Source organism: Abramis brama (genome assembly GCF_963993115.1).
Source record: "Abramis brama genome assembly, chromosome: 18".
In the NCBI taxonomy this organism is placed as follows: Eukaryota; Metazoa; Chordata; class Actinopteri; order Cypriniformes; family Leuciscidae; genus Abramis; species Abramis brama.
The window spans coordinates 35,343,501-35,367,971 of NC_139980.1; the positions used below are offsets into that span (position 1 = coordinate 35,343,501).

At 37.2% G+C, this 24,471-nt stretch overlaps 2 protein-coding genes across 2 annotated transcripts; both read left to right on the top strand.

The window, feature by feature from the left end:
• Window positions 1-1,096: 1,096 nt before the first annotated feature.
• On the top strand, window positions 1,097-8,472 carry hsp90aa1.1 (heat shock protein 90, alpha (cytosolic), class A member 1, tandem duplicate 1). The gene is made up of 11 exons (XM_084091034.1): window positions 1,097-1,369; window positions 2,994-3,146; window positions 4,042-4,408; window positions 4,488-4,621; window positions 4,905-5,207; window positions 5,293-5,458; window positions 5,556-5,746; window positions 5,827-5,974; window positions 6,510-6,778; window positions 6,873-7,206; window positions 8,013-8,472. Exons 2-11 carry the CDS (start codon window positions 2,994-2,996, stop codon window positions 8,120-8,122), a joined length of 2,175 nt encoding a protein of 724 aa, XP_083947160.1. The 5' UTR covers window positions 1,097-1,369; the 3' UTR covers window positions 8,123-8,472.
• A 36-nt stretch (window positions 8,473-8,508) lies between these two features.
• On the top strand, window positions 8,509-20,010 carry LOC311068532 (heat shock protein HSP 90-alpha). The gene is made up of 11 exons (XM_084091033.1): window positions 8,509-8,648; window positions 10,444-10,596; window positions 11,760-12,126; window positions 12,238-12,371; window positions 13,359-13,691; window positions 14,024-14,189; window positions 15,431-15,621; window positions 16,400-16,547; window positions 17,123-17,391; window positions 17,921-18,254; window positions 19,662-20,010. The coding sequence occupies exons 2-11, from the start codon at window positions 10,444-10,446 to the stop codon at window positions 19,769-19,771; spliced, it is 2,205 nt and encodes a 734-aa protein (XP_083947159.1). The 5' UTR covers window positions 8,509-8,648; the 3' UTR covers window positions 19,772-20,010.
• The last annotated feature ends 4,461 nt before the right edge of the window (window positions 20,011-24,471 follow it).

Below are 24,471 nucleotides of genomic sequence, written 5' to 3' on the forward strand. Positions count from 1 at the left end.
GTTTTACATGACTAGAGTTTTTCATAGCCTTGATTTTTGGCGAATTGCATTGAACCCTAAAGAGAGAAATATTATTTTTGTTGATAATTTCTCATATGTCATATGTGTCACGTTCAGTGTTTGTGTTTCACTGATTTAATCCCGTCACCTGTTGTCTTGTTAATTACTGTCTCGTTTCCTGATCTCTGTGTCTTTAAGCCCATGTGTTTCAGTCTGTCTCTATTCTACAGGCTGTTCTGTTCCTGTGATTTAGTTTTGTGAAGATTTGAGATAGTTTGAAAATAAAAACTGCTGCGTTTATACTGTATCTGGCTAACGTAACGTTTATGTGTTTACATGACTAGAGTTTTTCATTGTGTTGATTTTTGGCAAAATTGCATTGAACCCCAAAGGGATAAAACATTTTTTTTTGATAATTTCTCATTCCATATTTATTTAGTCACTACAGTAGAGGTTTATGAGTTTACATGACTAGAGGGTTTTTTCGTGTTGGTTTTTGGTGAATTGCATTGAAAACAATGTGAGTAAAATTGACCCCTAAAGAGAGAAACAATTTTTTGATGAATAATTTCTCATATTCCATATTTATTTAGTCGCTAAAGGTTTATGTATTCACATGACTATAGTTTTTCATAACCTTGATTTTTGGTGAATTGCATTGAAGACGACAGGTCAAAATGACCAAAGACCAGTTTTTTAAACACAAGAGTTCATAACTTCTTAAATTGTATATTTGTAACAACATTAGAGGTTTAGTGTGTTTACATGACTCGTAGTGTTGACATTCGCCGAATTATATGTAAACCAATTCGACCCCAATGGCGTGCCAATATCAGAGCACATCATAAGGTGAAACTAGGCCTGCAAGTTCAGAGTTCTGTCTTTTATAGAGTTTTATCTCTTCATTGTGAATTTTAGCACCTCAGTGATAGTTTCACTGGATCAGCCAATGAGCTTTCCAGATTTTGCTATAGGAAGAAGTCTATGGTGGACACATGTGTTATCCAGAACATTCTTCCTTTGATTGACAGACACTTCTTGTGACTCCCTGCCCCAAAAAAGGACAAAAGGGGTCTAGGATAGAGAACACCCCCCTCACACACACACACACACACACACACACTCGGCCTGGTGGTCTTACTTTAGCACTCCTATCTGTAGTGGGCATTCCTTCTGGAAGTTTCTCAATGGGGGTTTCGAGAAAGCTGGCTCACGGGTATATAAAGCCTGATGAAGGCCTTCTTCTCGACAGATAAAGCAAAACCAGCGACCAGAAGAAGTCGGCGACACCAAAACTCAAACCAAACTCAAGTGGATTAAGATCTCCATACACCTGAGACCTTGTTTTATACCGAAGACAATTATCAAGGTAAGAGGAATTACATTCTAGAAACTGAGTTTGGGATTTGCACTGATTTTAGAACATTGGACCATTAGAATGGGGTTCATATCTGATTATTTTACAGCTTTACATTTTAAAGTCCATTTTTTGAGCATACACTCAAAAAAAATGCTGGGTTGTTTTAACCCAACTTTGGGTCAAACATGGACAAACCCAAACATTGGGCTAAAAATGTAAGGTTACACTTTATTTTAAGGTGTCATTGTTACAGTGTAATTACATATTTAAGTACTGAGTGATATTAAGCAACTACATGCACTTACTAGATTAGGGTTTGGTTGAGGGTTAGTTGCTAATTATGCATAATTTACTGTTATTACTATGGTAAGTGCATGTAACATATGTAACAAGGACACTGTAAATAAAGTGTTACCAAATTTAATTTAAAAATTTAACCCAATGGCTGGGTTTGTCCATATTTGACCCAAAGTTGGGTTCAAACAACCCAGCATTTTTTACAGTAATTTTACAAAAAGACATTTCCAATTAAATTGTTGTAAATCCTGAATGCTTTTAGAGCACATCAGACCAACGTTTGGCCACAAGTGAAGAGCACATGTCTGCAAGCATGCCGACTCATCTCATCAAATCATGACAGCTGTGACTTTTCAACCTGAGTAACCCAAAACAACATCCTAAAAATGAGAATAGGTCAAATTACATTAGTAAAACCCTCTAAAATGTGCTGAAAAGGATAGTATGGGTTGCATAAATGGGCATTTGCGTGAGGACATGTGACACTCCTCCCCCACTCCTGAACTCATGACAGGTGCTGGACATGTGCTCTGCTTTTACAGTGTAGTGAGGGTTAATCAGCTGTCCTTCATCAAACGCTCAGAGCGCAGACACAGAACAGCTAATGAAAAGTTCATATTAAACTTCTTAGTTATGTATAATCTGCATTTTTGTAATTCAAAGGAATTTTTTTGATTTAAGACGTAGTGGTGGAAGTAATGAATGCATGTAAAAAAAAAATTGGATGAAAATGTTTTGATTGTACTATTGGAGGTATAGATAGAAGTTAGAAAGAATAGATAGAATAGAAGTTCAGATATAATTATTTATAGAACCAGTGTTGCCAACATAGCAATTTTTTTTCTTAAAAAAAGTGCCTACTGACAAATCTAGTGACTTTTTGGACTGCTGGTAATAAAAATAATAAAAAAAGGTAAATGCGACTTTTTAACTCATAATTCTGACTTTTCTCACGATTGCGAGTTATAAAGTCCGAATAGCATGATATAAAGTTGCAATTGCGTGTTATAAAGTCTGATTTGCGAGATGTAAACTTGCAATTCTGACTTTTTGCGAGAAAAAAGTCAGAATTGTGAGATAAAAAGTTGCAATTATCATTTAATCATTTATTCCGTGGAAGAAACAAGCTTCCATCACTTTCCATTGAAAATAGCTGGCAAACACTGAAAAGAACACGTGTCAATTACAGGAAAACACAATGTTCAAACTCTATTCTGTTTTAATAGAATACATTAAATACATTTTAATGAAATGCATTTGTTTTGGTTATTTTCCAATATTAGAGCTTTATATTTCAGAACCCTCATTTATCCGTTTCCTTCTTGGTTTTGCGCAGATGCCAGAGAAAGCAGCACAGCCCGTGATGGAGGAAGACGTCGAGACCTTCGCTTTCCAGGCTGAGATCGCTCAGCTCATGTCTCTGATCATCAACACCTTCTACTCCAACAAAGAGATCTTCCTCAGAGAGCTCATCTCCAACTCCTCAGACGTGAGTTAATCAGAGATTGAACCTCATCCTTCCCTCGCGGGTCAAAATGACCCGAAGCCCTAAAATTATACTTAATTATTTTTTTTGGTCCAGAAAGCTTATTTTATCTCATTTTTACAATATTTTTTTATATTTATTAATGCATTTTTTTTTTTTTTTTTTTTTTTGCTATTTCTTATTTTATTTATCTTTAAATTACTAGATAATTTAATCTAGATAGTTTAATCAATAAATAAATAATAAATAAACAGCAATGTAAGCCCATTCCTCACATTCTTTCAACTTAAATTCAAAATAACTCACAATTTCATGCATAATCCTTTTAATTCAGCTCTAAATATCTTACATTGTGTGTCTTTTCCGACCTCTTGTGGAAAATAATAATATATCATGATATTTCATGACTCTAGATGGGCTTATATCTCTATATGGAGCAAATGAGCTGTTCCTCTGGGTCCTAAAGTCAGTTCTCTTCAGTGTGCATACAGATACACATGTAGACATTATTAAATTATTTTTTGGTAAAGTTTTAGCATTTTTAGTCTGTATTTTGAGCATTTTTAGGTTTTTCTACTGAAGCATTCCTCGCATTCCATTCATTCCTAAGGGGCTCAAATTGACTTGCGAGGGAAGGATTTGTAACTTTTTTCAATTTCAACCACAAAACTCCTCTAATCCATTAATGGTTCAAGTGTGACAAAAGTGCTAGTGTCTTGGACCCCTCTGATGAACACTCAATTTAAAATAAATTTAAAAAATGATTTTCAGGTCAAAATGACCCAAAGGAAGGATGATTAACATCCAGCATTTGTTCCAAAATTCACACAATCCACCATAACCAAAGGCTAAATCCAGTTGTTTCAGTGGCCCATTGTTTTATGTGTCTTTAAAACAGGCACTGGACAAGATCAGATACGAGAGCTTGACAGACCCAAGCAAACTTGATTCATGCAAGGACCTGAAGATTGACATCACCCCCAATCAGAAAGAGCGCACACTCACAATCGTTGACACCGGCATCGGCATGACCAAAGCGGACCTCATTAACAACCTGGGCACCATCGCCAAATCCGGCACAAAGGCCTTCATGGAGGCCCTTCAGGCGGGAGCCGACATCTCGATGATCGGTCAGTTCGGTGTGGGTTTCTACTCCGCCTACCTGGTGGCCGAGAAAGTCACGGTCATCACCAAACACAACGATGACGAGCAGTACATCTGGGAGTCTGCAGCCGGCGGATCCTTCACAGTGAAGCCAGACATTGGTATGAGCTCTTAAAAGTTTTTGATACAAATCAATTGGATCTTTATTCAAAAAGTACTAATCATGCTCTGCAATTATAGGTGAATCCATTGGACGTGGTACCAAAGTCATTCTCCACCTTAAAGAGGATCAGTCTGAATACGTTGAGGAGAAGCGCGTCAAGGAAGTTGTGAAGAAGCACTCTCAGTTCATCGGTTACCCCATCACGCTTTTTGTAAGTGCTTCTACTTTGGTACCTGGACTGCAAACCTTCCAATGCTTCCAGCGTGTGCATAGATTGTAAAGTCGCAATTGAGTGTTATAAAGTCTGAGTTGCGAGATATAAACTTGCAATTCTGACTTTTTTCTCACAATTCTGACTTTTTTCTCACAATTGCGAGTTATAAAGTCCAAATTGAATGATATAAAGTCTAAAAAAAACCTCTACTTTGGTCCTGGACTGCAAACCTTCCAATGCTTCTAGTGCCCACATTATAAAACATAAAAATATCTTGCAGATTGAGAAACAGAGAGAGAAGGAGGTTGACCTTGAAGAGGGAGAAAAGGTGGAGGAGGAGGTGACAGCTGGCGATGACAAAGACAAACCCAAGATTGAGGACTTGGGGGCTGATGAGGATGAAGACACCAAAGATGGCCAGAACAAGAGGAAGAAGAAGGTCAAGGAAAAGTACATTGATGTTCAGGAGCTCAACAAGACCAAACCCCTGTGGACCCGCAACCCAGATGACATCACCAATGAAGAGTACGGCGAGTTCTACAAGAGTTTAAGCAACGACTGGGAGGATCATCTGGCCGTCAAGGTTGGTAGTAATATTGAGTCAGAAATATAACATAAAAATGATTGGACTTTTATTGAGAAGACCACCAATCTTCTTGTTGATACAGCACTTCTCGGTCGAGGGCCAGCTGGAGTTTCGCGCTCTGCTGTTTATTCCCAGAAGAGCCTCCTTTGACCTTTTCGAGAACAAGAAAAAGAGAAACAACATTAAGTTATACGTGCGCAGGGTCTTTATCATGGACAACTGCGATGAGCTCATTCCAGAATACCTCAGTAAGCGTCTCAAGAGTTCATTATAAATGATTCCTAGACATTGGATACTGATATGACCCAAGAGTTTAAGTGTTAACGAGTTAAACTTTCCTCCCAGACTTCATTAAGGGTGTTGTGGACTCTGAGGATCTGCCGCTGAACATCTCCAGAGAGATGCTTCAACAGAGCAAGATCCTGAAAGTCATCCGCAAGAACCTGGTCAAGAAGTGTCTGGATCTCTTCACCGAACTCGCCGATGACAAAGACAACTACAAGAAACTTTATGAGCAGTTCTCCAAGAACATCAAGGTATATGTGCTTTTCGAGTAGCTAATGAAACTCATTTCAATATATCCAAGATATATCCTAAAATGTATTTTCTATTCTAGCTGGGCATCCATGAGGACTCTCAGAACCGCAAAAAACTCTCAGAGCTGCTGCGCTACTACACATCTGCCTCTGGAGACGAGATGCTTTCCCTCAAGGACTACGTGTCTCGCATGAAGGACACCCAGAAGCACATCTACTACATCACCGGTTAGTGGTTGGCTAATGAACTTAACCCTCTGGTGCTCTTCACGTGTCAGTCAAAAATGACCGAATTCTTTTTTTGTCAATGAAATGAATGTACTATATTTTAGTTTGATAATGTTTTTTATTTAATATTGTGAATTTTTAGGGGATTTTTTTTCATACTAAATTATATTTCCATTGTATTTATAATCCATTTATTCACTTTTTGAGCATAGACCTGAAAAATAAATTTCCAACTTAAACTGTTGTAAATCTTGAATGCTTTAGAGCAACAGAATGAAGTTTGATCTCTTTTCAAAGACAACACTTGGCGGATTATTGCTGAAGTGAAAAAAGTGAACTTAAAAAAGTAACAGAATTGTACGTGTTTTGTTCTGAAAAATGCACATAAATACTATTTTCAATTTTTATATGAAATATATATTTTTTAAAAACAAATATATACGTTTCAAAACGTAAAATGACAGAAGAGCACCAGATTAAACATTACTTTAACCCAAAGAGACCATTTTCTTACAATTGTCAAATCTCTCCAAAGGCGAGACCAAAGATCAGGTGGCGAACTCGGCCTTCGTGGAGCGTCTGCGCAAAGCCGGTCTGGAGGTGATCTACATGATCGAGCCCATCGATGAATACTGCGTTCAGCAGCTGAAGGAATATGATGGCAAAAATCTGGTATCAGTGACCAAAGAGGGTCTGGAGCTTCCCGAGGACGAGGACGAGAAGAAGAAGCAGGAGGAGTTGAAGACCAAATATGAGAACTTATGCAAGATCATGAAAGACATCCTAGACAAAAAGATTGAGAAGGTAGAAGCTATTAGCATACTAGACTAAGATTTAGAAGTGCATAGTCTTCAGAACTCTGAAATGATAATGAATATTTGGATTTGTATCCAAACAGGTCACCGTCTCGAACCGTCTGGTGTCTTCGCCTTGTTGCATCGTCACAAGCACATACGGCTGGACGGCCAACATGGAGAGGATCATGAAGTCTCAGGCCTTGAGAGACAACTCCACCATGGGCTACATGACTGCTAAAAAGCACCTGGAAATCAACCCTCTCCATCCCATCGTTGAGACCCTGCGAGAGAAGGCAGAAGCCGACAAGAACGACAAGGCCGTGAAAGACTTGGTGATCCTGCTGTTCGAAACCGCCCTGCTCTCCTCGGGATTCACCTTGGAAGACCCACAAACACACGCTAACCGCATCTACAGGATGATCAAACTTGGTCTTGGTAAGTGTGATGTCTAAGAGCCTACAGTTTATTACACGCTACAAAATGCTGGATTGTTTCAACCCAAAAATTGGGTCAAATATGGACAAACCCAACAGTTGGGTTTATTTAAAAATGTAACCCAACTGTTGGGTTTGTCCATTTTTGACCCAATTTCGGGTTAAAACAACCCAGCATTTTTTAAAAGTGTAGCATTATATTGCACCCTGCTCTTTGGTCATTGGTAATGCCCATCAAAAAACCACTCACTCACTCTTAAAAATAAAGGTTCTTTCTTGGCGTTGATGGTTGCATGAAGAACCTTTAACATCCATGGCACCGTTCCATTTTATTTTTATTTATTTTTTTACAGTGGAAAAAGCTTCATTAGATTATTCAAATGTTCTTCACACTAAGAAAAAAATTGTTCTTTTAAGAACCGTTCACTGAAAAATTCTTTAGGGGAACCCAAAAAATGATTTTTCAAAAGCATCACTTTGAAAATCCCATTTTTGGAAACTTTATTTTTAAAATCGGCATGAAACCATTGGGAATTGACTGGATCATTTTCATTATATTGCTGAGGATTATCCCACCCTCACTAGTAAACACATCAGAAAACAAGAGATAATCTTTGATTAACGATTACGAGGGCGCATTATTTTATTTTTTTAAAATAATGATGTGCATGGTTAAATCCTCACTGCAATATTCCGTTAAAAATGTAATTGTAAATTTTGATTTCATGGTGACTTTAAGATTGTAGTCATATAAATGAAATTTCAGAGGAAAAAGTGACTTAATTATATTGAATCTGTATTTTGCAGGCATCGATGATGATGACTCTACTGTAGAGGACATTACTCAACCCGCTGAAGAAGATATGCCAGTTCTGGAGGGCGATGAAGACAGTTCTAGAATGGAGGAAGTTGACTAACGTGTTTTAGTGTAAATAGCACTAAATTGTTAATGTATTTTTAATGGAATATTTTTTTTGTGTGTGTGTCTACATGTAGTGACCAGAAAATGTTATATTCTGAGCTTTTCTAATTTAAGCTGTTTTTGTAAACATGAGTTGAACATTTTTAATAAATGATTAATAATACATTTGATCTGAGGTCTATCCTTATTTCGCTGCTACTTCTGATTTCATTTTCCACAAGCAGCGATCTAGAAATGTCATGTCCCTCACTGTTGGCCACGCCCCCTTTAACCGATGTAATGATGACGAGAGGATGATTGACAGCCAAGCCCCTCCTCTCGCGCCCATTGGAAAGCATTGAGAAGATTCGAGAGATTTGTGGAACGTACGCGTTCTCGAACTCTCTCAACTGGACGTATATAAGTGAGCGTAACGCACGCGCGTGTGTACGCGTCTCTCAAAGTGACAGTTGAGGAGAGAAATCTCACAGCTTTCGTCAGGAGAACCGCCTCATCTAATTCACTTTAACAAATCATTAAAGGTAAGAAAATATAATCGGAATAACGTCTTAATTCAATACTGTTTCACTTTTTTTTGTTATTACACGCAAATGTTGTGAGGATATTCGACGTTTAATCCCGTTTCATTCATTCCGCTAACAGTTGTGATGCTACTTAACATTTAAAGTACACGGAGATTTTTTTTTTTCCTTGTATTTGAGCAAATATGAAGTTCATGTAAGTGTTTCTTACACCTGTAAGTCGCTGTCACTATATTTAAAAGGGCTTAATTTTGAAATGATGCGGAGAATGAGGAGTCCATCTGGAGTTTTACCTCAGAGGATTGTCATCAGATTAAACGAGCCTATTAAAAGATTCACTGTCAATAAACATGCTTATGAAAGCATCTGAGGACATCATTATTGCATGTGCATGTTTTAACAGTGCATTTTAAATATGCGAGTTTTATACATGCATATCGAGGATGTCAATATTAAAGCATAACGTATTGGTATTTTTCCCGACTTAAATTAATTGCATTATAGTGTCTCATTCACATATTAAACGTTTGTACAGTGATAACTGAAGTGATGTTCTCCATGTTAATGCATATAGAGAGTTCGGTAGGTTCTAGAAGCTTGTAATGATCCGCTTGGACCGGCAGGTGGCGCTCATTTCCCTTCAGCTTAGTGCGGGAGTTAAATAAATCCCTGTCTAATGAGTTTACTGGGTTAATAATAGAATTAATATGTTTTATGTGCATAACACTTTTGCATTTTGAATTAAACCTCGCTATGAGCCTCAGATGGTTCAGGTTAGGTCAGATAAACTGACGTGTTTTAACCAGCTTCCATTGAATTAAAATACTAATGCTTTTTAAATACTAAAATTATAATTAAATAATGACTAGCAACATCTCCGTGCTTATTTATTTCTTTTTTTTCTGAGTGTTATATGTCTTTACTGATGTAATGTTTACAGGCAACATGCAATTAAAATGATTAATTTATTACATTGTTTAAATTAATACATTTTTAGCTTACTGTGATTTGTATATGTAAAGTTCTGAAATGCATAACTTAGACAGTTTCCTCTGATAACAGATCACTGTAAATTGTAATATAGACTCATGCATTTTCTGTAAAGCTGCTTTTTATACAGAAACATGTGAATTGAATTGAATTGAAAGTTGAGAACTGTGCAACGCTGATAGAAATGTACAAAAGTCCCCCTGTAGTCAATAATTTTATCCCTTAAAACTCATCTTTGATCACCAAAATTACATATTTAAACGTTTTTCCTTGAAAAAATATTCTTCATGCCTCAAAATAGCTTGAATGTAACTCGACACCCTCATTTAGTATGTGGTTCTATGAATATGTAAATTCATAAATATTAATTTATTCAAAAATAAAAGTTTGTTTACATAATATATGTGTGTGTACTGTGTATAATTATTTTGTATATATAAATACACACATATACATGTATATATTTAAGAAATATTTGCATGTTACTGTATATATAGATTTATACATAATTTATATTATATATAAATATAAATATTTTATATATTAATAACATATTTGTCTTAAATATATACATGTATATGTGTGTATTTATATATACAAAATAATTATACACAGAACACACACATATTATGCAAACACAATCTTTTATTTTGGATGTGATTCATCGCGATTGCCCTTCCTTCTACTGTCATTTAATTTGATGCTTTTCACGCATAACTCAGATCTGGCATGTCTGAGATGCTGCCCGTGATCCTCGTCGAATAGTGTGTGTATGTAATGTTGTGTTTGTCCCACACACTCGCAGATGCCGGAGGTGCACGACCAGCCGATGGAGGATGAGGAGGCCGAGACCTTCGCTTTCCAGGCTGAGATCGCTCAGCTCATGTCTCTGATCATCAACACCTTCTACTCCAACAAAGAGATCTTCCTCAGAGAGCTCATCTCCAACTCCTCAGACGTGCGTAACCGTGCAAGAGTGATGCATTCGCTATAACACAACGCAGAAGTCTATCTGTCTTATTATTATGATTACGGTTACACTTTATTTTAAGGTGTCATTGTTACAGAGTAATTATATATTTAAGTACTGAGTAATAATAATTAACTACATGCACTTACTATAGGGTTAGGGTTTGGTTGAGGGTTAGTTGCATGCAATTATGCATAATTTACTGTTATTACTATGGTAACTACATGTAACATAATGTAATAAGGACAGAGTGTTAATAAAGGAGTGTTACCCACTTTACAATAATGTTCATTAGTTAACATGAACTGAAAATGAACAATGCTTCTACAGCATTTATTAATCTTAATTAATCTTAATTTCAATATTTACTAATATGTTATTAAAATCAAAGGTTGTATTTGTAAACATTAATGCACTGTGAACTAACATGAACTAACAATGTTTTTTTTTAACTAACATTAACAAAGATTAAAAAATACTGTAACAAATATTTTGCTCATTGTTAGTTCATGTTAGTAAATACATTAATGTTAACGAATGAACCTTATTGTAAAGTGTTACCAATAAAAACAAAGCGCATTACAAGCAATAGAACAAAAATATCACTGCAAAATAATAATTTAAATTTCTTTTTAAATGGCATTTAGCCTTCAAAGTGTGTCTTTTTTCTGTGTCTTAATTAAGCTGCGTAACGCATAAGGAATTAAATAGTTCTTCTGTTTATCATTTAGCTACTATTACATAACTTTAAAAAATTACCATATTTAGATTTTTTTTTTACATTTATTTAAAAACTTTGCTGATAAATTGTATCATTTAACTACTATTCCATCATTTAAAAAAAAGGCATCATACATAATTGTTTTTTGTATTTTATTTTTAAAAAATTGCTGATAATTTATCATTTAGCTACTATTCCATAATTTAACAAAAACTAAGTAAATAGGGTACATTTTGTTTTTGACCTGGGATGCATGTAAACCTATTGTAGGACACAAAATTAGGAACCTTTAAAATAGCATAATAGGGGCACTTTAAAAACTATGCATCCATAAATACATGCAAATAATAAAACAAAATAACAAAGCAATTTAACAACGTTTTTCAGTGTAACGCATAAGGAACTAAATATTTCTTCTGTTTTCCATCAGGCTTTGGACAAAATCCGCTATGAAAGTCTCACAGACCCGAGCAAGCTGGACTCAGGAAAAGACCTCAAAATCGAAATCATTCCCAACAAACAAGAGCGCACACTCACGATCATTGACACCGGCATCGGCATGACCAAAGCGGACCTCATTAACAACCTGGGCACCATCGCCAAATCCGGCACAAAGGCCTTCATGGAGGCCCTTCAGGCGGGAGCCGACATCTCGATGATCGGTCAGTTCGGTGTGGGTTTCTACTCCGCCTACCTGGTGGCCGAGAAAGTCACGGTCATCACCAAACACTTAGATGACGAGCAGTACGCGTGGGAGTCGTCCGCGGGCGGATCCTTCACCGTTAAGGTGGACAACTGTAAGTGGAATGAAGCGCTCGATTAAATACGATTGTCTTGAATTATTTTAAAGATGATTATCTTTGAATTATTGTGCTGGAACTGTAATGTGAAATGCATGTTCTTTACAGCCGAGCCAATGGGCCGCGGCACAAAAGTGATCCTGCATCTGAAGGAGGATCAGATGGAGTACATCGAAGAGCGGCGAGTCAAAGAGATCGTGAAGAAGCACTCGCAGTTCATTGGCTACCCCATCACGCTCTTCGTGAGTGTTTCATTGGCTCATTCTGCAGAACAGCACATTAGATTTTAAGGATCACTAATTTACCGCACATTCACATATTCACGGTTTTCTGATGACGACATGCAGGTCGGGCAAATACATTTTGTTTTATGTATTTTAAATTTACATTTATGATTTAATTAGTAGCTTTTCACCAACTTCAGTTTGGCAAAATCTTGGTTCAGTTGAATTTATTTAAATAATGTTTATTTTTCCCCTTTCTTACTGCGAGCAAAAGCCTTTTTTGGTGTTTTATTAAAAAAATTCTGATATGTATCATTTAGCTAATATTCCATAATTTAAAAAAAATACATCATATTTAATTGTTTATTTTTTGTATTTTGTTATTTAAAAAAGTAGCTGATATAATGTATAATTTAGCTACTATTCCATACTTTAAAAAAAGGCATCATACACATTTGATGTTTTTTGTATTTTTTGCTAATGTATCATTTAACTACTATTCCATAATTTAAAAAAATGAATATATATTATTTTTTGTTGATATAAAGTATAATTTCGTTATTATTCTATACTTTTATTTAAAAGGCATCATACATAATGTTTTTTTTTATTTGATTACATTTTTTTGCCAATAATGTATCATTTAGCTACTATTCCACAATTTAAAAAGATTATCATATTTAATAGATTTTTTTGTGTTTTGTTTATTTTACATTTTTGCCTATATAATGTATCATTAAGCTACTATTCCATCGCTTTAAAAAAATGACGTTTTCAAAAGTGCACAAAAACATCACACTCAACTAGTTACTTTTATGAAGCTATGATTACATTCAAATGGACTAATTTAGCTTTTTTTAATTTACCAATTTATTAATGCTTACAATACACTTGTCTTCTAAAGGAATATTTGAATATTTGATCTTGCTTAGAAAATGTCCTTTTTTTTACATAAAGAAAATGACAATCACATCCCTCTCATGCATGTAACGATGCCTATTTCAGGTCGAGAAGGAGCGCGATAAGGAGGTGAGCGATGATGAAGCGGAGGAGGAAGAGGAGAAGAAAGAGGAAGAGGAGGGCGAGAAGGACGAGGACAAGCCCAAGATCGAAGACGTGGGCTCAGACGACGAGGACCACGACGAGGACCACGACGACAAGTGCTCCGACAAGAAGAAGAAGAAGAAGAAGAAGATCAAGGAGAAGTACATCGACCAGGAGGAGCTCAACAAGACCAAACCCCTGTGGACACGCAACCCCGATGACATCACAAACGAAGAGTACGGCGAGTTCTACAAGAGCCTGACCAACGACTGGGAGGATCACCTGGCCGTCAAGGTGACTGAGATAGTAGATGTGCAGAAACTGATAGAAGTGCAGTATAACAGAGACTGAGGCATTTAGGCCACGCCCACACCGGGGGGGGGGGGCAATCCCACCGTCATCCAAGCTGACGCCTCGTCTTTTCTGACTTATAACAAAAAACAACAATGTCTAAAAGCTGCTATGTGACAAGGTGTACAGCAAACAACTGAAATATGTTTTTATAAGCTAAATTTTTTTTTTTAATTTTAATTAACAATAATAGTTTAACAATAAACGTAAAATTTTGTAACTTTTTTTTAAGTTCACTTTTTTAAACTTTTGTGTGTGTTTGTTTTCCCATGTAGCACTTTTCTGTGGAAGGTCAGCTGGAGTTTCGCGCGCTGCTCTTCATTCCTCGTCGAGCTCCGTTCGACCTCTTCGAGAACAAGAAGAAGAAGAATAACATCAAGCTGTACGTGCGCAGGGTCTTCATCATGGACAACTGCGACGAGCTCATCCCAGAGTACCTCAGTAAGAATCAAATCAGTCTGATTCTGAATATACGCTTAAGACGCCACAGATTTCCCAGTGTTTTTAGGTAACCTTAAGCCTCAGTGTTGTTTATTCTGCTGTGTTTTTAACCCTGTAAAGCGTGACATGAGAAGCATCTGGAAGACATATTTTAAAAATCTAAACTTATTTTGATGGCTTGTAAAATTGATACAGTGAGGAAAAAACAGCAGATGCTGATGTTTATATGGACAAATAAGATGAAATTCTGATGCTTGTGATGCAAATCAGTGATTTTTATAACAGTAGCAGATACTTACATAAAATGCTTTTACATATCAATATTTGCCAATAATGTCTTAGTAAGATGATATTATGATAAAATGATCAATACATATAATGCAATGCAATACAATGATGACTGAGAGATAAACCTTCAAAAGCCTGATGATCATATTTGATACTTTGTAATAACTGATGTCTGATAATCGAGTAAACCGAAGCTGCTTCAGTGCAGATGAAATATTACTAACAATATAAAAGTTATTATGTTTACTTGATAAAAATCAGTGCAGATTTGACACGTGAAGCACGAGCTGACATTCGTAAGGTTTCACTATGATAAAAAAAGTCTAAACTATCAGTCCGGCGGCAGAAGGGACTGTGGGAGATCTTTCAAAGTTTTGATTAGGGATGCACTGATATAAACATTTTCCGATACCGATCCCAAGCACATAATTGTAATGTTTTCATTATAATTTCATGAAGCATATATGACCTTGCTTACCGTATTTTCCTTTTCAAAGTGATTGTGTCTCAGCTGAAGGAAATACTCCATTATTTATCGGCTTTAATATATATTGCAGAATACCATTTTTAGTAGGGATGAACCAATGTGAAAAGTTTGGCCGATACCGATAACCGATCATTTTTATATTTGAAAGCCTATAACCAATATATTGGCCGATAAATCTAAATATTGATTTTATATAGTTTTTTAGAGCCTGATTACAAAAACAAGTCTCACCTTTTAAAGCCACGTCCTCAGCTGAAGGAAATTATCCATTATTTATCGGCTTTGATATATCGGCCAAATTTTCTTATCTGGCCGATAACGATGACATTAAAAATGAACCTATATCGGCTGATATGGTGGCCGATATATATCGCACATCCCTAGTTTTGATCATTTACAGGCCTTTGAAAAAGGTGCATATCAAATATGAGACAGTAGGGTTAATATGATCCATCTTTCCTCCCAGACTTCATTAAGGGCGTCGTGGACTCTGAGGATCTGCCGCTGAACATCTCCAGAGAGATGCTTCAACAGAGCAAGATCCTGAAAGTCATCCGCAAGAACCTGGTCAAGAAGTGTCTGGATCTCTTCACCGAACTCGCTGAGGACAAAGACAACTACAAGAAGCTTTACGAGCACTTCTCCAAGAACATCAAGGTGAAAACTGATGCTCTTATCGCTTAAAACAAGTGCTTTAATCCTTCCCTGAGGTCATTTTGACCTGAAACTCATTCTTTTAAAATGGAGTGTTCATCAGAGGGGTCCGAGACCCCAGGACTTCAGTCGCACTTGAATGGATTCAAGGAGTTTTGTGGTTGAAATTCAAAAAAGTAACAAATCCTTCCATCATGGGTCAATTTGACCCTCTTATGAATGAATGGAATGCGAGGAATGCTTCAGTAAAACCTAAAAATTCAAACTAAAAATGCTCAAACTTTACCAAAAAATGATCTTATAATGTCTACATGTGTTTCTGAATGCACACTGAAGAGAACTGACTTTAGGACCCAGCGGAACAGCTCCATATAGAGATATAAGGCCATCTAGAGTCATGAAATATCATGTTATATTATTATTTTTCCACAAGTGGGCAAAGACACCCAATATAAGATATTTAGAGCTGAGTTAAAAGGATTATGCATGAAATTGTGAGTTATTTTGAATTTAAGTTGAAAAATGTGAGGAATGTGCTTAAATTACTATTTATTTATTATTCATTGATCAAATCTAGTAATTTAAAGGTAAATAAAATAAATCTCCCAAAAAATTGTATTAAAAAATAGAAAACCTATTATCAAAAATAAAAATTAGTATAAATTTAGGGCTTCGGGTCATTTTGACCCGCGAGGGAAAGATGTGTTACAAAGTGCGAGGGCAGGATGAGGTTAAAGGTTATTGAAGGAGTAAATGAACATGCTGTCTTCCTCACACACAGCTGGGCATCCATGAAGACTCTCAGAACAGAAAGAAGTTGTCGGAGCTGCTGCGCTACTACACATCCGCTTCTGGAGACGAGATGGTCTCCCTCAAAGATTACGTCACGCGCATGAAGGACACACAGAAGCACATCTACTACATCACCGGTTAGTGGTTGGCTGATGAACTTAAACATTATTTTAACTAGGGCTGGTATCCATTCAGATGTTCCAATTCGATTCTATCCCCGATTCGCTCAGTGAATATAGATTTAAGACAAATCATATATTTATAAAAAAGAACAGTGAACATAAATGGCTAATTAATAAAAAGAAATTTAGAGCCACAAACCTGTATATTAAATTCTTTTTATTTTAGGTACACTTGGGTACATTAAAACAGAACCCAACTCTATATTTCAAATGCATACAATGAATAGAAAGAAAAATTGATGCTAAAGATTGGACGAGTTAGAAGAGTGGCATCAGGTTATCTTATGTTTAAGATTAAACACACATAAAACACACAGCATTAGCTGTAACATGGAGGATGCAGGCCTATGAACAGTGGAGGAACACTAATACTGGCTTCTGGGGGATAGATAAATATGGGAAATAATCAATTCGTGGCCTTTGAGAATCAATTTTGAATCATCCACATTTTTAAAAACGATTAATAAAAAAATTAAAAAATTTCACCCAAAGTTGCCATTTTCTTACAATTGTCAAAACTCTCTCCAAAGGCGAGACCAAAGATCAGGTGGCGAACTCGGCCTTCGTGGAGCGTCTGCGCAAAGCCGGTCTGGAGGTGATCTACATGATCGAGCCCATCGATGAATACTGCGTTCAGCAGCTGAAGGAGTTCGAGGGCAAGAACCTGGTGTCAGTGACCAAAGAGGGTCTGGAGCTTCCCGAGGACGAGGACGAGAAGAAGAAGCAGGAGGAGAAGAAGGCCAAGTTCGAAAGCCTGTGCAAGATCATGAAGGACATCCTGGAGAAGAAAGTTGAGAAGGTAATGATCAGTTAATGTAGGGATGCACTGATATGAACATTCTGGCCGATACGATAACTGATAATTCTGTGTATTTCAAAGCCGATAACCGATAAATTGGCCGATAAATCTAATGGCAAATTTTTTATTTTTGAGAGCCTGACAAGTCTCACCATTAAAATCCATGTCCCAAACACACAATTATAATGTCCCCTTTCGAAGGAACTCGCACTGTGTCGATGACGACACTGGGGAACGCCCTGTAGCTTCCGTGTGTGCCGTCACACGCTACGTCATCACGCAGCACCAACAGGATTGCATTAGTTTCATTCACACTTCAGATGCGTCACGCTAAGGGTGTTCCCCAAAGTGTTGTCATCGATGCAGTGTCTCGTTCCCTTCTCAGGGAACAAGGGTTACAGTCGTAACCCGAGACGTTATCTTTCTCAAAATATTTTCCCGGACCCCATTTTGAAAAGCCCTGAATTAAACATAGCAGTGGTGCTTCTATACATCAGGTTGTTAACTGGCATGTTTATCCTCGCGTCAGGTCACCGTCTCGAACCGTCTGGTGTCTTCGCCTTGTTGCATCGTCACAAGCACATACGGCTGGACGGCCAACATGGAGAGGATCATGAAGGCTCAGGCCCTGAGAGACAACTCCACCATGGGCTACATGGCCGCCAAGAAGCACCTGGAAATCAACCCGGACCATCCCATCGTCGAGACCCTGCGAGAGAAGGCAGAAGCCGACAAGAACGACAAATCGGTGAAGGATCTGGTGATCCTGCTGTTCGAGACGGCGCTGCTCTCCTCGGGCTTCACGCTGGACGACCCGCAGACGCACTCCAACCGCATCTACAGGATGATCAAACTCGGCTTAGGTTAGGAGTTTGTTTTAAAAAAAAAATTTTTTAAACATAAAAATGTGTTAAAAATGTACAAGACAAATGAAAAAAAAAAGTGTAAAATTCTTTACAATTATACTTAAAAGTGTTAAAAAATAATACTTATTTTACAACAAATTAAAAAAAAAACGTTACATATTTTTTCCAAACAAATGTGTAAAATTCTTTAAAATTATACTTGTGTTAAAAATATATATTATTTTAGAATGTTACCAAGAAAACAGCAAAACTAAAACAAATGTTTTTAAAAAATGTTAAAAAATGTTAAACAAATGTCGGTGCCGATAGCCTCGTGGTCAGTGCGCCGACACGCCGTTGCGCTTCGGGCGACCCGAGTTCGAGTCCCAGCTCGTGGACCTTTCCTGACCTCGCTTCCTGTCTAGCTACTGTCCTATCCCATAAAAGGCAAAAACGCCAAAAATAAATCTTACAATTTTTAAAAAAAATGTACAAGCCTAAAATAAAAAAAGTTAAAAAAAATGTGTAAATTTTTTTAAATTATACTAAAGCACAGGTGTCAAACTCAGTTCCTGGAGGGCCACAGCCCTACAGAGTTTTGTTCCAACCCTGCTTCAACACACACACACCTGCAGTTTTCAAATAAGCCTGAAGGACTTGATTAGCTGATCAGGTGTGTTTAATTAGGATTGAAGCTAAACTCTGCAGGGCTGTGGCCCTCCAGGAACTGAGTTTGACACCCCTGTACTAAAGTGTTAAAAATATACATTATTTTAGAATGTTACCAAGAAAACAGCAAAACAAAAACAAAAATTTAAAAAATTGTTTAAAAAAGTTAAAAACGTAAAAATATGTTAGATATGTAAAAGCTTAAAACAAATGTAAAAAAAACGTAAAATTAATTGTTAAAAACGTGTAATTTTTTTAAAAATTATACTAAAGTGTTAAAAATATACACTATTTTAGAATGTTACCAAGAAAATGGCAAAACAAAAATGTTTTAAAAAATGTAAACAAATGTCGGTGCCGATAGCCTCGTGGTCAGTGCGCCGACACGCCGTTGCGCTTCGGGCGACCCGAGTTCGAGTCCCAGCTCGACCTTTCCTGATCCCCCCCCCCCTCTCTCTCCCCACCTCGCTTCCTGTCTAGCTACTGTCCTATCCCATAAAAGGCCAAAAATGTACAAGCTTAAAATAAAAAAAGTTCAAACATTTTTTTACAATTCTTTCAAATTATATTAAAGTGTAAAAAAATATACATTATTTTAGAATGTTACCAAGAAAATAGCAAAACAAAAATGTTTTAAAAAATGTTTAAATAAACTCAAACTTGTAGTAAACTGCAGTGCAGAAACAGTGTGTTTAAAACACTGAATGTGTAATGACATTCATCATGACGTTCACTGTGTGTGTGTGTGCGTGTCAGGCATCGACGAGGACGATGTTGCCACTGAAGAGGTGAGTTCTGCTCCGGTCGAGGAGATGCCGGCGCTCGAGGGAGACGACGACGCCTCACGCATGGAGGAGGTCGACTGAGCACAGGACAAACATGAACAGTGTGTGAGGACACACACTCACCGTCTCTAGCTCTGTGTAAAAAGTTTTCATTGACATCCTACCTTTCCTTTTTTGTATTCTTTTGAGTTGTATTTGCACATTTTTTTGTATTTAATGACATTCCAATGTTGATTTGAGTGTTTATGGGATGTAAAGTATGACACTGATACTGTATTATTGACACGGCGGGATCCTGAAATAAAGTTCAGCATATCGGACGGACTCTTAATGTTTATCATCCAAGCATCTGAATCAGAGGTTACAGTACAGTACAGTACAGTACGTTTATGACTAATACAGTGAATGAAGACATAATCGTGTTAGTTAAAAACAGCATGAATTTAAATAAATGCTACAATGATGCATTCTTATCTGACACGTTTGGACACGTTTATACTGGAGTAGGATTTTCCTCCATCTCTAGTAAGAGCAATCATGAGTAGTGCAGCACGATATAACGTTATAACGTCATGTGATGTCATGCATGTATAGGGATATTAGTTGATCGGTTTCGATTCGGAACGCATGTGATTCGCGGATTAATTGCAAAGTTTACCCATCACAGAGTGAAAGGCTTACATGTGTTTTTAAGTCCTGTCAGTGTCAGTCTAAACATAAAGCGCAAGAACAAGACTGGAACTCGCGCGCTGTTGTGTGCGCGCGCACAGAGCCACGCAGAGAGCACGTGAACGCCGCATTCAGGACTAACTCTTTCTCTTCATTTGAGCTTGAACCATGACTTGAACAGACACGTGCACGCATAATTAATAGTATATTATTAGTATATATATAAAATAATATGTCAAAATGCCTGTCTTAGCAAGTATCCTCATAAACACAGTCGTTATGTGCTGTGAAATATTGAGAAAGAAAGCCAGTGCATATCATTGTCTGTGATTTGATAATATACCAACAGCTGTTTGGGACCAGCACTGTTAACCAAACAACAAAAGAGAAAGAGAAAATCACTTTCATAGCTTTAACACAGATAAATTGTATTCATTACATTAATTATATTTAATTTATACAGTGAAGAAGATTATAGTCTTATTTTACATTTGATTATTCAATATCTGTACCTGAATACAGTTAGACTTACCTGAAAAACATAAAGCTCTACTTATGTAATTTGTGATGACGACAGCTCGTAGGATAAGTGTGTTATAACATTTGAAAATATATTACTAAAATAGAAATCCGTTATTTTATATTGTAATAATATTTGAATTTTGGATCAAAGTATTACAGCACTGGTTAGCATAAGAGACTCTTTCTTTTAATGCATTTAAAAATTTAAATGTTCTCAATTTTGTCCATTAGCATAAGGTTTATGTTTTTAAGCCCGTCTGGGGTGAAGTCAGACACAGCCTTAATGATTGGGCAATATATATATTTTTTTTAAATAAAATATATGCTAAAAACAACAACAACAAAAAACAATAATGAACATACTGAACAAAAAAATCTGCACAATAATGACCATAGCCTACTTACTAATTACTAACATACATAACTTACAGTACAGGCCAAAAGTTTGGAAACATTACTATTTTTTATGTTTTTGAAAGAAGTTTCTTCTGCTCATCAAGCCTGCTTTTATTTGATCAAAAATACAGAAAATTTTTTTTAATATTGGGATATATTATTACAATTTAAAATAATTGGTTTTCAATTTATTATACTTTAAATTATCATTTATTTCTGTGATCAAAGCTGTATTTTCAGCATCATTACTCCAGTCTGTCACATGATCCTTCAGAAATCACTCTAATATGATGATTTATTATGAGTGTTGGAAACAGTTCTGCTAATATATTTGATGAATAAAAGGTTAAAAAGAACTGCATTTATTCAAAATAAAAAAATATTTTCTAATAATATAAATCTTCTTTACTATCACTTTTTATCAATTTAACACATCCTTGCTGAATAAAAGTATTGATTTATTTCAAAAAAAGAAAGAAAAAGAATTACTGACCCCAAATTACTGGCCAGTAGTGTATATTGCTGTTACAAAAGATTTCTATTTTTTAAAAATGTGCTTTTTTTACTTTTCTTTTTTACTTTTTATTCATCAAAGTATCCTAAAAAAGTATCACAGATTATGAAAAAAATCTTAAGCAGCAGAACTGTTTCCAACTTTGATAATGAATCATCATCGATTTCTGAAGGATCATGTGACAGACTGGAGTAATGATGCTGAAAATTCAGCTTTGATCACAGAAATAAATGATCATTTAAAGTATAATAAATCGAAAACCAATTATTTTAAATTGCACAATATTACTTTTTTTTCCTGTATTTTTGATCAAATAAATGCAGGCTTGATGAGCAGAAGAAACTTCTTTCAAAAACATTAAAAATAGTAATGTTTCCAAACATTTCCTATTTATATTTTTAAAGCTGTTCCGATTTTTTTATTTAAAGCTTAAAGGTTGTTATTTATTTAAAGCTAATTACTCAGTCATTTTTGTGCACCAATATAATCTTCATAGGCAGCTGCTTTATTCCAGCATCTGTACCCGAGTACAGCGATGTCTGATGTGGTGCTCTCCACAGCCTCCATCTGGACTCAAACTTCAGAGGTGAGATTGCTGCTTTGGCTCTCTATGTAAGTAACCCTTTAAAATCACTGTTGCATGTTAATCAGAGTCATTAGTCATTTCTTTATATTAATGTGTAACATCAAGGTTTCATTAGTATACTCACTGCAACCCCAGATTAATAATGTGTTATTGGGGGACAGCAGACGCATAACCTGAACAGCTACAAGTGTTTGAGCTGTCAATGTAACGAGGTTCAATAGTTATGGGAAGAAGGAGGCGGGAACCGGCGAACATTCAATATATTTTAATGACAAAAATAAACCAAATACAAAATGAAAGTAAAAGCCAGCAGCCCCTCACGGACGACTGCTGGCCACACAAAACAGAAACAAAACACAACATAAAATCAGGCCTGTCCTCTCTCGCTCTTCACTGTCGTCGCTCCTCCTTTATGCTTCCGCTCCTCCGTGAGAGATTCGAGACCGGTGCGTCTCGCAGGTGTCGCTCATCAGAGTAATCACGCCACCGGCCTCATGCCGCTCTCTCACGGCCCTCGGCCTCGTCCTGCTCGCCACAGTCAGTAATCCATATGGTCTTTTTAAAATGTTTTTCTTCTTAGAAGTTTGGATGTCCCTTTTATTTGATGAAATTTCTCACAATTATTATATGTAAAGGCAAACGGGATGATTTGGCACCCCGGTCCCGACTTGTGGGCCCTTCATGTATGGCCCCTCAACGGGCACCCGGGTGTCTCCCGGACAGGCTGCTGAAAGCCATCACTGAAGCAAGAGCACCTTCGACCAGGCGCCTCTACGCTCAGAACTGGGTGGTGTTCTCTGGCTGGAGCCTGGACCCCTTCTCACGCGAAGTACCAAGTGTACTCGCCTTCTTGAAGAGCTCTTGGACGCGGGTCGCACCCCCTCCACGCTCAAAGTGTATGTGGCGCCATAACAGCATCTCACGCTCTTGTGGCCGATAAACCACTATAGGAAGAAACAACCTCATCGTGCGCTTCCTAAAAGGAGACATATCATGCTTTTAAATTGTTCCTTTTTACATATAAATCATACATTTGTAGTCTATATAAAGCGGAACTGCAATGCTTGGGTCTGAATTCCTCATTATTACAGCTCCACAGGCCCCTTTTCTACCCCTTTTCTGATGTGCGTCTGAGAGCAACTCGTTTTGGTGCGGTCTCTTTAAATACAACTGAGACCCTTCATACCCCGCCCACACTCGGTTCAACTCCACCCCGTTCGGCCATTTTTGTAGTTTGATTGCAGAGATACGATTATCTAGCGGCACAGAAACGTTTTATTCACACGTTATTAACAAAATGTCAACAACGGAAGACTTGTCCAGCCAGCCTTACATGTTCGAGCCAGTTCGAGCCAATGACATAATAGTTCAAAAAACGTCATAGATAACAGAAAAATCGGAACAGGTTGAAAAATATGACCAAAACAGAATATAAAGATATCAATGAAGCACCTGAAGAGAATAATTTCATATTTTCTGTACTTCTAAACACTCCAAATATACAACAAAATGCATTTAAGGGCTAAAAAAGTGCATTTGGCATGATATGTCCCCTTTAAAGGTGCAAGGAGGCTGACCCCGCCACGACCCCGCTCTGTGCAGATCTGGGGCCTCTCCCCCATTCGAGCCACTTCGGTCTATCGACCTGAAGCCGCTTTCGCTCAAAACCGCTTTTTTACCAGCACTGGCTTCAGTTTAGCATGTGGGCGATTTACAAGCGCTATCAGTGAGCGCTTCCTGCCTTGAGTTGGGGCCGAACGACTCCAGAGCCGTCCTTAAGCCAAGGCACGGTTATGTTCCTAAAGTGCTCTCGACTCCGCTCAGAGCACAGGTTATCTCGCTGGCAGCTCTTCCCTCGCCAGACGGCGAAAGAGACGCGAATTTACTCTGCCCTGTCTGGGCTCTCAGAGTCTATCTGGAGCGTTCTGCCTCGTTCAGACAGTCGGACAGCTCTGTATGCTCTGGCATCTGCCTTGGGCTATAGTGTGGAGCGAAGTGAAGCACGCACAAACGCACTCATTTTGGCGGGCTCTGACGTGTCAGGGCGGGAAGTGCCCTGATTGGTTCACGCGTCTGAGCCGCCTCGCCATAGGT

Coding starts and splice junctions, on each gene's coding strand:
- hsp90aa1.1 (XM_084091034.1), top strand. CDS start 2,994: ATGCCAGAGAAAGCAGCACAGCCCGTGATGGAGGAAGACGTCGAGACC. Junction 4,622..4,904: donor GTTACCCCATCACGCTTTTT/GTAAGTGCTTCT, acceptor AATATCTTGCAG/ATTGAGAAACAGAGAGAGAA. Junction 5,975..6,509: donor GCACATCTACTACATCACCG/GTTAGTGGTTGG, acceptor ATCTCTCCAAAG/GCGAGACCAAAGATCAGGTG.
- LOC311068532 (XM_084091033.1), top strand. CDS start 10,444: ATGCCGGAGGTGCACGACCAGCCGATGGAGGATGAGGAGGCCGAGACC. Junction 13,692..14,023: donor AGGATCACCTGGCCGTCAAG/GTGACTGAGATA, acceptor TTTCCCATGTAG/CACTTTTCTGTGGAAGGTCA. Junction 15,622..16,399: donor ACTTCTCCAAGAACATCAAG/GTGAAAACTGAT, acceptor CCTCACACACAG/CTGGGCATCCATGAAGACTC.